This window comes from Dicentrarchus labrax, unplaced genomic scaffold (assembly GCF_905237075.1).
Source record: "Dicentrarchus labrax unplaced genomic scaffold, dlabrax2021, whole genome shotgun sequence".
NCBI lineage: Eukaryota > Metazoa > Chordata > Actinopteri > Moronidae > Dicentrarchus > Dicentrarchus labrax.
The window spans coordinates 5,312,931-5,326,155 of record NW_026136721.1 but is presented as its reverse complement, the minus strand read 5'-3'; the positions used below and the strand labels follow the sequence as shown (position 1 = coordinate 5,326,155).

Here is a 13,225-nt window from a genome sequence, read left to right as displayed (position 1 = left end):
TTTTATCTGCAGTGGAACCTATCCCAGCTTTAATATGTTCTCATAGATTATTTCTTTGGAAGGCAATACATTATCTAAGAGCTGCAAAGGTCAGTTCCCACTACTATAGCCATGTTCGTGTACATTCCTGTTTATTTTAGCTTTTGACTTTAAATGAAAGTATACATCTACTGTTACTGTAATTAGAGCTTTAAGACATTATAATGGTATTCATTTTAATTGCAAACTTAGCATAGGTTAGAGAACAGTAGGAACAAGTCGTATACAAATTATTTAGATAAAATAAAAAATTGGGGATTTTTTTATTTTCATGCCAACAGAAATTAAGATAATAGCTTGTAATATTTGTAACATTTTTATATGATATGGATATTTGAAATTAAACATTTGTGTGACTGAACTTTTGTTACAGTATTTTCCTGATGGAGTATAACATCTGTCTTTTGTACCTGAGTGTATGTATGACACTAAAACTCCCCTGATGTTTTTTTAGCAATTATATAAATGTATTGATTTAAGTACAGAAGAGTGACGTGCGTTGCATATGTCCAGTGTCTGTCTCTATGGCCTCCTTGACAGTGGGACTATTTGACATGTCAACTGGACCTTCAGTAGTCCTTCATTGGCTCTGCTGGCCCCAAGATAAGCCAAACTGAGAACACACAAGCCCAAATGGGAGTCATAAAAAGAACATAAACCAGGTCCCCCCAGAAATGTGGAATTAGATATTTAAAAAACGTATTTTAAGATTTATTTTTTCATCAGTTGCTGATCAAGATTCAGTTATTTCCAAACTCTACCTTGGTATCCCGTCCTCTGCAGATACACACTTTGAAGCATTACAAAGGCTTAATATATTATCTTTATTTTTCGTTTGATTAATTTTAAAATACACAAAAAAAGAACAATACTGACCATCTTATGGTACAGTCGGGCAGCCGTATGTGTATAGGCTACATACCATACAACTTAAAATGCTAGAAACGAGAACGGAATCATCTCACTTGTGTTGGTGCTTGCGTGTGCGCGCGCGCCAACAAGTCTACTTAGCAGGCCTACTGACATTAAAGAGAAGTAAACAGACTGGGCTGGGTGGGGGTCTGCCATTGGTTGACAGAGGCTCTGAAGTCTGTCTCTCCTCCCCGGTAGTAAAGATGACGTAGTAATTCAGACTCTCTCTCTCTCTCTCTCTCTCTCTCTCTCTCTCTCTCTCTCTATACAGAAAAAGTGGCTTTACCATAGCTCAGTATCAACCAGCCAGTAGTGTCCAAGTGCCGGCCCAGACTGCTCCTGCCTTGCCAAACGGCCCTTTGGCTGACAGCTGCTGACTCACAGAGGAGGATGAGATGAAAACTGAAGGAACCCGCAGTGTGACTTTCTAAGAGAAGAGGAGGAAAAAGCGCTGCTGTAATTTAAGGAGAAGAAAAGGAACAATGTCTTAGAGGAGGAGGAGTTGTTCAGACAGAACCAAGAGGCCTACAAGGCCACCAGGCTGCAGACAGGACTAGCACGGGTCAAGCCTACTTGTTGCACGGAATACCGACAATAACGGTCGGGCCAGCGGGCTGTTGACGGAAGGCGCTGTGGAGATTATTAAGGATGCAGTCATCTGCTCTTGGCAACCATTAAACAGCGGACGCGACTTTACTTCTGCAGCATCCGAGAAGGGCTCGCGTGTGTGAGTTAGTGTGTGAGCGCGTGCAAGAAAGAGCGTGTGTACGTGTGTTTGTGCGCGTGAGTGCGTCTGTGTTGTGTGTGTCACTATGAGTCTTGTCTCGGGCTTCCCTCACCACCCGGTCATGCACCACCACGACAGCCACCACTATTCCCTACATGCGGCGGCGGCCGGTCGGTGTCATGAGGACACTGGGGCTCCTCCGTACTTTACGAGCTGGCTGATAAGCCACGCGGATATGTCTCCCACCGAGTATAGTCTCGCGCCCGGCTACAGCCCAGAGTACCATGGCAACAGTGGCGGCGGCTCTACAGGCGGCCTGGACCCCCACCATCACCATCATCATCACTACGGACCCGGCGGGTTGGTTCCGGGGCCCGGCACCATCTCGGTGAACGGAGCCACGGTCGGCATGCACCATCACCACACACACCCTCGGACCGTGAAGCGGAGACCCACGGCCAACCGTAAAGAGAGGCGGCGGACCCAGAGCATCAACTCAGCCTTTGCCGAGCTGCGGGAGTGTATCCCCAACGTCCCGGCCGACACCAAGCTGTCCAAGATTAAGACACTGCGACTGGCCACCAGCTACATCTCCTACCTGATGGACATCCTGGACAAGGACGGACAGCACGGAGACACGCAGGCCTTCAAGGCCGAGCTGAAAAAGACGGAGGCTCGGGAGGAGCGGAGGAAGAGAGAGGCGGTAAGTGAACCGAGGCTACCTACTGCTGAACTCAAATAAAGCCACCTGAAATTAAAATAACATGAGAGTAAATATCTTCATCAGATATCAGATGTGATCAGCTACAGCTGACATGACCCAGAGTGTTTCCTGTTATGGGTTAAACTAAAAAGGAACGCTTGTTGACACTCCCTTAAGGCGACGGTTCTTGTTCAAATTCTATGTTTTAGGGGGAGAGAAGACCTAGGCCTAGGCAACAGTTGAAAATACTTTGGGTCTACAGCTTAATTAAAGGTCTTTTTCCAAATATTCAATGCGGCATATGTTAGCAGTGGATCAATGGACTCATTAACAGACCAGTAATAGAAAAAAAGAAGAGTAACAGCCTGAAACAGTTGAGAGTTCAGTGGATTAGTCAGCAAGCTTTTAAGGACCTAATGTGATGGAAAGATAAACATAGATAAAGTAGAGCCCAGCTTCATTAGTCTTATTCCTAACTGACAACTGCAGTCACCTTTTACTTAGTTAGTTAGTCAGTTTTTGCTGTTGACCTAAATCAATAGGTAGCCTTCGTACAGTGTTGCCATTTTTAAATCGAACTATTCCTTCTTTATTTTAATAGTTTATCTCACGAAGATTAACGGCTGAAGGTCACAGTTGTAAACACCTTCTCTTCATGAGGTTTAGCCGTAGTCATCGTCCGACAGGAGAGCTGCAGGCCTGCAGCAGGAGCTGAAACGTTGTATCAGAAACAACATGTCTTACAGAGTAAGAAGGCACGGAGTGCTTCTATTCGACCTTGAAAAGTGCCGTTCATGTCGCATTAGAACAAAAGGGTTACTAAAAGAAATATACTATTTGGTATCAAAAAAATCTTATGTAATTTCTAAAATATTGGCCAACTCAGCTTTAAAAAAAATGTCATTACAAATCAGTTTTGCATGGCATATAATCCTAACATAATTATAATTCTCCTTTTTTTCCCTTTTATATGGTTAAATACTAAACTGTTCAAAAAAGAAATGACACGGGTGTTAAAATATAACGCTGCTTTTTTATGCCGCATGTTGACTGGACGAGACGGCTACTAAAAGAGTGTTCAACTTCGCTTTGATTATTTCTCTGTGATGATGCGTTGTAAATATTTCCTACACCAAGAAAAAACATTTAATTTGTTTTATTTGTCATTGCATCATCATTTATTTATTAGAATATAGTTGGCTCTCAATATTGGTCTTAGGCTAATTTACAAATGGTGCCAGAGCAGCAACACAACGCGATTAATAGTAGAGCTAAAATATAAATTAGCAAACCGTTGATTTTTACCTTGACATAATTAGCCTATGTTCACGGGCGGATCTAGAGAATTATTCAGAGGGTGACATGGAGACTTTAAGGGGTGGCAGAAATATATACTCATTTAATTTTAAACAATCACATATATCAATATTTGCTTGGGAAAGCCCCCAAATGAAGATATTTGAACTTAAAAACAATACATTATTCTGGCACATTATAAATCAATGAATTGTTTTATTTCCAAATCTTCACACATTTTCCCAAATACGTGTCTGTTTTCACTGAATTTATGTGTGAATGTAAAATTCGGCCATAACAGATTATTAAATTAGTTTCCATTTTTTAACATGTTATTTTTTTAAATAATCTGAATTAATATGTGTTCAATTTGACAGCATTTGACACCAAACTGGGGTGGCCAGGCATTTTTTACCCCTCTAGATTCTCCCCTGCCTTTTTTCATCAATCAATTATATAAGTAGGTTTGTCTGTCATCTATGGAGACTCTCAAGGACCTTTATATTTAGACCTCCAAAACCAGCTTCATGTACCATTGCATACAATTTCAATTTAATTCAAGTAGCTTTATTAAATGTGTGCCAGTCAATGTTGCCAAAGCAAATAAACACATACAAATACATATACATAAACAAAATAAACAAACAAAAGGAGCTATAATAAGGTATAAAGACACAATAAATTAATTATTAATTAATAAACATTAATTGTTAGCCTATACTATTACTACCTATAGGCCCACTATTCATAATCTACTGTGTTGTATCCTTTTTACGTGATCGAGGAACTAGCAGAGTTAAAAACAGCCAGCATACACAAGAGAGAGAAAAACAATACAGGCTTCCCCTGAGAATCACACACACATACACACCAATATATAGCCGATTTATTTGGGGGATGAATTTAAAAAGCCAGTGAAGCACACAGGCATCCGCTAAAGAGAGAGTAAACAGTAAAATATAAGTGTGTTTACACATTTTTATAATGGACACTTGACTCCTTAACCAGCCATTACGTATTTCCTCATACAGCTGAACCATATAAACAAAAGATTTTACACAACAATGATATAACGTTAGTCCAAAATGATTAAGACTAACTGTGGAGCCATAAGATTGGTTGCCATCCTTAGACATCTTGGAGCCAGGAGGGGCCAGGTCTAGCCATGCAGACCCACCACTATTATTCCTGCTTTTTGATGGTTTGGTCCTTACAGCATGCTATATTATCCACATAGTTTTGTTCCCAGCATATGCTGCCCATATCCATGTGGCTTTACAAGGTCCCACAATCGCTAAGGATTTATTGTTTCCTATTTCAACTGTCTATACTTGACTTTTGCTTTCACATGAGCACATCCACATTTAGTGGCATAAATATGCACATGCTCTTTTTGTGTACTATTATATACAGAGACAAGCATCGTCATATCAGCATGTCACTGATACATGCTCTGCCAGCCTTTTGGACACACATGTATCTATATATGTATGATAAATGGCTATATCTTTTTCAGAGCTAACATCAAGCTTTAGCGCAGCAGGGAATTGTGTGTAGAAACAAACAATACATATATAACAGATCAAAATATAGTGGAAAAGAGCAGAACAGAATAATTATTTCCTGTCTGTTGCTCAATGTGCTGCCTATAGGAAGTGTCGTGCATAATTGAATCCAGAAAGCATTTTTTTCCTCACTTTTCAAGCTGCAATCACTAATAGGAGGATGTAGTCCTGTTCATAACTCATGTCAACTCTCTCATGACACTCCAGTCCTGAATTCAAATACAACTTAGGAACTTCAGTTTATCATAAAATGCATCATATGCATCCTTTATTTGTTTAATCGATGGAGTAACTAAGTGAGTTTGATTCTCAGTGCAGCTGAAGTTACATGGCTTATGCTCCTCAACCTGCACTTATCTTAATGAATGAGTAGGAATTTAAAGAGGAAAGGATGTCTAAGCTTGCAAATAAGGAGAGACTCTGACATTATATTACATTGTATGTACAAGGGAGAATTAAGATATACATTTTTTTACAATTTGTTAGATGTTTTTCTTCGGCCACACTGTTTTTGTCACTGATTACAGCCATGGCTAAAACATGCTGCTTCAATGTGGTTGTTTAGTTTGCTGTACTACAATGAAATAATCCAATGATCCAGTTTGTGCAAAATCGAGTTCATGTAGACAGGGACAAGACAGATCTGTTTTGGTCAGTCACTTATTTCAGGCTACCCTTTGAATCCATGTTTTTTATTATAAATATGTGTGTGTGTTTTTCTTTAGATTATCAGTAAGATTTCTGATCGAATGATTTAGCCTTTGGTGACAAACCTGCATGTTACTGACTGAGTCACAGCACATCTTTTTATTTAGTTGCAGTGTGAGGTTTTTCAGAAAGCATTTTCATTGTGCTCTCTGTCATGTTTGATTCCATTTTGCAACTGTAAGTGACACAGAGTAAATGTGCAGTAAACCTGCTTGTAATTCATAAAGGTGACATGTCTGTAATAACAACATAAGATAAACTATTGTTTGTGTGTGTGTGTGTGTGTGTGTGTGTGTGTGTGTGTGTGTGTGTGTGTGTGTGTTGCTAGTATAATGTAAAATCATAATTCTTTATTCACAAGTCCGATTAGTATTTTAATATTTTCTTCTTCTTCTCATTATTATTTTTATTATTATTATTATTAGTGTTGTTGTTGTCTTATCTAAATTTATAAGCTCTGTTTCTGTTTAGGATACTAGTGTAGAGACAAAAGAACAGATCGCGCTGTTGCGCCCGATGAGGACTATAATAATATAGAAGAACATTACACAAAGAAAAGAAGTGGGATTGACTTGTGTGAATCTCGGCTGTTTAACTCATTTTACTCCCCCACATGTGATGGGAACTTCTGGATGCATTAACGCAAAAATAATAAATTAATAAAATAGCATATTTGCCATTTTTATTTTTACAGCTCGATTATGCTTTTTCTACACACACACAGACACACACACACACACACACACACACACACACACACACACACACACACACAAGTGTCGCCCTGCATTCCAAGTGTCAGTTGAACGCAAACCGTCAGATTTTTTATTAGGCCTATATGCTCACATTTCTGGAAGATCACCAACGCTTAGAATGGCTGAGCTCTCTTTTACTTTTTCTTTCTTTAACTTGTTAATATAAAGCAGAGCAGGGCGACAAATAATGGCGACTCCATCACTGATGGCAGAATATTAAAACCTGTTTAAATTATTTTAAGTAGGTTTAATAGCAGGAAACAAAAAACTAGTGAAGAAATCAAGAATAAAAGCATTATTATTTACATAGAATTGAGTTGGTGATACCCTTACGTGTGACGCGTTCAAATGTAGCCTAGGTTGTGCTGGATTGGATGGATAGTATATTGTTCACAACATATTCGCAGAAAGCAAGGCTTTTTTTCAGCGTGAAAAGACGGACTGGACCTTCAACATATTATTACACCATATATAGCAGGTTATATAGTTATTGTTATATCTATATAACATATAAAGTTATTTCATGGTGCTGTTAAATTATATTAATATATGTTTGATTAGGCTAAATACCGCTTCAGAGAGAGCTGCTGGCAGTGGGAAACCGCAATTCATAACAGGCTAAGAATTTTCTTTATAAAAATCTAATATATTATTATTGCGAATAATAATGATAATAATGTTTTTCCTTTTAGTTGATACTGCTCTTTACAAGATAACATCAGAATATTTTTTGAACATTTATGAAATTACCTGGAGAATGTATTCCTGCTGGCAGTGGGAAACCGCAATTCATAACAGGCTAAGAATTTTCTTTATAAAAATCTAATATATTATTATTGCGAATAATAATGATAATAATGTTTTTCCTTTTAGTTAAAACTGCTGTTTACAAGATAACATACGATTATTTTTTGAACATTTATGAAATTACTTGGAGAATGTATTCATTAAAATGGTTTTAATGGTAAAATGACAAAGACAGAAAAGTACAGCGGTTTCCATCTATCAACGTGACCAATGTATATAACAATAAATATCACGTGTGTACAGGTGGAGATTCCAAAGACAACATCATCTTCATCATCCTCATCCTCCTCGTCAGCGGGTGATAAGAAGAGTAAAGGGCGGACAGGATGGCCTCAACATGTCTGGGCTCTGGAACTCAAACAGTAGCGCCCCCTGCTCTCTGTCCCTCTCCGGTCCTCGGGGAGCGGGACGGAACAGCCCTGATGAACTGTAGCCGCAATCATAATCATCTCTGTGGACCTTCCCATAGGACGGTGGACAGGAAGAAAGTAACAGTTTACTATTGGTTTGCTTATTGGTTGGAGTTGCTGATAGAACATAACTTCAGATTGAGAACTCCACCACCTTTCTGCCTTTTGTTCTGTGTAAGACCTTGAACACTGATCTCCTCCTCAAATTTCTCGAGAAAACAACACCTAATGAAAATATGACATTTATGTAAGCCCATTCCCGCCAGTAATAAAAAAAATGAGATGAAAATGAAGCCTTGATAATAGAAACCGTTCATGTTTAGTCAAAATAACGAGGAAGATAATAAATTTTATGAGCTAAAAAGTCATAATCATGAGATAGAAAGTCATAATTATGAGTTAAAGTCAAAATTACGAAATAAAAACATAATTATTAAATAAAATTATGATCGAAATTATAAACATAGTTATGACTTACCATGGGGATATTATTTTTATCAAGGCGAAGTTTTCATCTTATATTTTATTATACTGGCGGAAATGGGCTTCTATACTTCCATACATTTTTCATGTTCATTTGAAAAGTTTGGAGATTTGAATTGAAAAACATTTGAACAGAAAAAGCAGTAGCCTATTTAGGGCTTCAATAAAATGTATTATTGTTTCCTTAAGTCATCATATTTTATGTCAGTTGGAACTTTGGCTATTGGTTAATTTAAAATACAATAAATGTTTATGAGCTTGAAATATATGTGCGTTCGAGGTAGGAGAGTAGCAAATACTACATTATCTATAACCTTTGACCTCGTGAATCAACTGACCACTTCTCCTCCTCTCCGTCTCTCTACAAGCTGGCAGTCTAATCAAACAGGCTGTTGCTATTTGGTGGCTGTGACCTAAGCCGAATTAAAGATCGGCCCATAAAAGCTTGTAAGTTATGTTCTACCAGGTGTGTACATTGCGACTGAGAACAGAAGCTAAAGTCAGTTAGATTGTGAAGAGTCTCTCTTCCTTCCGAGGGAAAACAGGAGTTGGGGTTAAAAACACACACACACAACATGCTCTCAGCTTTATTTAACGGAATATATTTATGTGCAATGTGGCCGTTAGAAGGACCGAAACAGTGGACATTTTTACTGAGTATCTTTAAAGCGACAATGTATATGTGAAGTTCTCTCTCTCTCTCTCTCTCTCTCTCTCTCTCTCTCTATCTATCTCTATCTCTATCTCTATTTCTCTCTCTCTCTTTCTCTTCTCTCGCAATTTTCGGTTGTAAATGTAATGACGTCACGGTGGTGACGAAATTTCGGTGTTGTGGCGTAAAATTGTGGTGGGAGTCTAAATAATGCTTAATGTGGGATGTAAACAGTGGCATGAACTGAATAAACCACCATCTGGTTACGTGGTAACTGATACAAACTGACTTCTTACATTCAGTGGGTTCTCTGCGCAAATCCATTCAGACCTAGAGAAATAATCATGGAGTGTCCATAGGGTGGCAGGCATATATGCCGACATAATCAGACATAATCACATGTATCAATATTTGTTGCAAAAGTCCCAAAATGAAGATATTTGGACTACATGTCTTTTTTCATTGAAACAGTGACGGGTGCAGGGTATACACGGTTGTTTTTGCTAGGATGGCAAAGGCATGACATAGTTGTGTGTATGGAGTAAGGAATACAGAATACTCAGAATGCACAATCCTGTAGTTGACACTGTAGTCTGTGGGCCAGTATTGATTGCAAAATCTGAACATCTTCTGTCTAATGTAATTTCATAATGATCCTGAAGTCAAGCAGCAAATATTACTGGCACATCTTTTGGGTGAGTTAAATATGCAAGAGTAGTCTTACATGTAACTATTTATACCACAGGGTGTTTATCCACTGAACGTAAGCCTATCATTTAATCATTAAATTAATGTTGTGTTTGACAGCATTTAACACCAAACTGGGGGGGGCAGCTGGGGTGGCCAGGCCTTTTTAGGGCTGCCACCACCCCTTTAAATCCATCCCTGAATCCATTAAGGCTGAGCATGATTCAGAGGTAACACAGTAGCTTCAGTGAGCTTTTGTACTTAACCCACTTAAGTCAATAGTAGAGTTTCATAATTTCCTTTACAGCACTTAAAGTACTAGTTGAGCAAATTTTCAATGCCAAATATGATGCTAGAGCACAAGATTTTCTTAACATCCTTTTTTAGTCACTAAAAGTAGCTTTTAACATTTTCCAGAAAAACACCTCTGGAGTTTTAAAAGAAAATGTACTTTGTCTACCAATTAAGGCATGATAAATATGTGAAATTAAACATTTTGATTTTGTCATGTGTAGCCAAATATCTGGCAGATTCCACAGCAAATATTGTGTTTCCACTGCCAACAGATACAAATCTGTGGGGCTTTTTCTTAACATACTAAATATAGTCATGGATTAAGAAAAAAATCTTTGTTCAGCGTGCGAATAGGGATCCCATATTTCAAAGTAGAAAATTAATAAACAAAAACTTAACCTCTTTTGTACAAGGATGCAAAATGGATCATAGTCTGAATCACATTTAATGGAATTTATATAAACATATTTTACATATTTTCTTTTACAATTAATTCTGTTTATATTTTTTTTCTTTGGCTCCTCCTCATGATTTCCATACAGAAGTGTCTTTCATCTGCAATGTATAGCTGAGCTCAATCTCTGTAATTGCAACTCTCCCATGGTCTCGCCACATTCACATCATATTGAAAGGAGGACAATATGACATTATGTGGCTAGACCATGGGAGAGTTGAAGAATTTAACTATTTGCAACACACAGATCCAAGATGGTTTATCATAAATTCAACATTGAATGACATTCAGCTCTTATTTTGTAATCAGCATCAGTTGTTTCATTTGTGTGAGCACTACATATAACTTTGGGCAGCGGGTGGATTTATTGCAGTGTTTGCTCCCTGTGGTGACACACTCCAGTGATTTGTGACACCAACGAGGAAATGGAGCCAAAAATTCTCATATGCCACTTGAATAATCACCATGAGGCCGATGTTCAAAGGCTGATTAACGCAGACAGGTGATAATCAAACTGAAATTTAAAGTGATTTGAGACTATTGGCTTCTGTCCAAATATCTGAAATATGTGATACTATTGGGTGAACCTGTCCTCACTCTAATATCACTTTGCTTGGTCTCTATTTCTCCAGTCAATATTAATGCCTATGGTTTTGTTTTACGGTGATGTTTCCAACTGCACCTGCTGTAGACGATAGGCTCAGATTCATGTCAGATCCTTCCTCCCTGCCAAGTCCTAATCACGTTTCTGTAGCAAACTCTTGTGGTGCCTTTGCTGTGGCATATTGGGCATCCCACTGCGGCTGATGCACCTCCTCAAAAATGTAAAATGTCACATGGAGAACTGTGATTGGTCAAACTTGTGGTTTCTGGTGCTGGCAGCATTTGCTGTTGTGAAAACCATACAGGAATGCTAATGCTTTTTCTTGTTTTCAGTAATGCAGGGTATTTACATTTTGAACTTTAGGGACATAATGAATATACAGCACTGCCTAAAATGTATAGCTGCTGCAATACCCCAATAGTGTAGTTTCATCCCACCTCAATACCTCCTTACTTGTTGCTACAGTGTGATATTTGAGCTTCGTTGTACAGAATGATATGGTATGTGCAGAGTTTGACACTAGAAGGATGTTTGAACATCTGTCTGCTGAAAGTGGAAAGTTTCTCTGTGCTAACTGAAAATCAGATTTTAAGGAGCGGGGCCTGCCAATTTCTGGCATCATAAATAGCCTGGAAGTCACTTCTGGTCCAGTATGCATCATCAAGTGTGATGTAGAAACTTGAAGCCACTAGTGCACATACACTAAGAATGGACAGGCAGCTGTGGCTCAGAGGCAGAGAGCGGGTTGTTCCTTAATCGGAAGGTTGTGGTGCCACATGTTGAAGTATCTTTGAGCAAGATACTGAACCCCAAATTGCTCCTGATGCCATGCATCGGTGTGTGATTGTGTATGAAGGTTAGTTTCTGCTCGATGGACTTTGCCATCACTGTGTGAATGTGTGTGAAAGGGTGGCAAAGCGCTTTGAGTGGTCGGAAGACTAGAAAGGCGCTATACAAGTACAGGTCCATTTACCACTTTAAAGTGTAGTAGGAGACATCTTGCAGATTCTGAAAATGTTGATGACATAGAAGGAGTATGTCTTTTTAATGGTTTTAATCTGGAAATGGCAATTTGTGGCAAATTAATAATTCCAAACCAGTAAAACCCTTTAACAAATAAACCTCCCAACTAGTTTTGCAATGTTGACAGCTGAAATTGAAAACTATTGACACACTTCCCACACATTACCACAGTATCTGATGGAGTTTTTCATTGATAAGGCCTTATTTGTCATCCCAGTTGGTATGTTGTTGGGGGGAGACAAAAAAAAGAGCTTGAGAGGATTTATTTGGGTCGTGACAAAGACTAACGGAAGATGTAATGGCCTGAGTCTGGCCTCGGGTGAAGACAGGAGAGCAGATAATTAGTGAGAGAGCTAGCATCAGACAGAGATGACCCCACAATGACCGGAGCACAAACACATAAAAATACACACTACAACCTAAGGAAGCTGTATGTCTGAGTCAGATGTAGGGGGCAATTAAACTAATGACTATGCATTTACAGTTTATTAAAGGTGTTCATTTTCTACTACAAACTGAGGCCAACATCTAGAAAAACCTCCACTAAATATTCTCACTGAAACCTAGTAAAATACCACATGCACTATTACTATTAGACACAACAATTATCTACAAATACATTGAACAAAATGCACAAACTGCACATTAAGTAAACTGTGCTTAACATCTTAGACAAATGTAAGACAAATCACATAATGTCCGAATACAACATGCTTTAGTGTAGTCACAAAAGAAAAAACAAATGGAAATGCAATGGAAAAGGTATTAGTATAAAAATCATATTAGACTGCAAAACCAAGAAGGCAGAATAAAATTACAAAACTCCATCCAAGATACTTCAGTTGACTATTTTTTTATTTAGCATTACATCCAGAGTTCTTTAGTTTACTAGTTGTTCTCTTTACACACAATATCTGGTTACGCAGAAGTCATTGGAAAACTACTTGGCAGGTAATTGGGCGAACAATTTGTCTGTCTATCGCTGTCAGTAGAAAGAAAACACCCTCCAGTTCTGATATAACTGATGCTAATAGCATATACACTTAGCTCTTTAGCAGCCGCCCATGCTGCCAGCCATACAGTCACTTTTTTAGTGGCTTTATTAG

The 13,225-nt window shown here is 38.4% G+C and overlaps 1 protein-coding gene across 1 annotated transcript; it reads left to right on the top strand.

The window, feature by feature from the left end:
* The first annotated feature begins 1,245 nt into the window (after positions 1-1,245).
* hand2 (heart and neural crest derivatives expressed 2) lies at positions 1,246-9,341 on the top strand. Its single transcript, XM_051386454.1, has 2 exons — positions 1,246-2,381; positions 7,756-9,341. The coding sequence occupies exons 1-2, from the start codon at positions 1,764-1,766 to the stop codon at positions 7,876-7,878; spliced, it is 741 nt and encodes a 246-aa protein (XP_051242414.1). The 5' UTR covers positions 1,246-1,763; the 3' UTR covers positions 7,879-9,341.
* Positions 9,342-13,225: the final 3,884 nt, after the last annotated feature.

Coding starts and splice junctions, on each gene's coding strand:
- hand2 (XM_051386454.1), top strand. CDS start 1,764: ATGAGTCTTGTCTCGGGCTTCCCTCACCACCCGGTCATGCACCACCAC. Junction 2,382..7,755: donor AGCGGAGGAAGAGAGAGGCG/GTAAGTGAACCG, acceptor ACGTGTGTACAG/GTGGAGATTCCAAAGACAAC.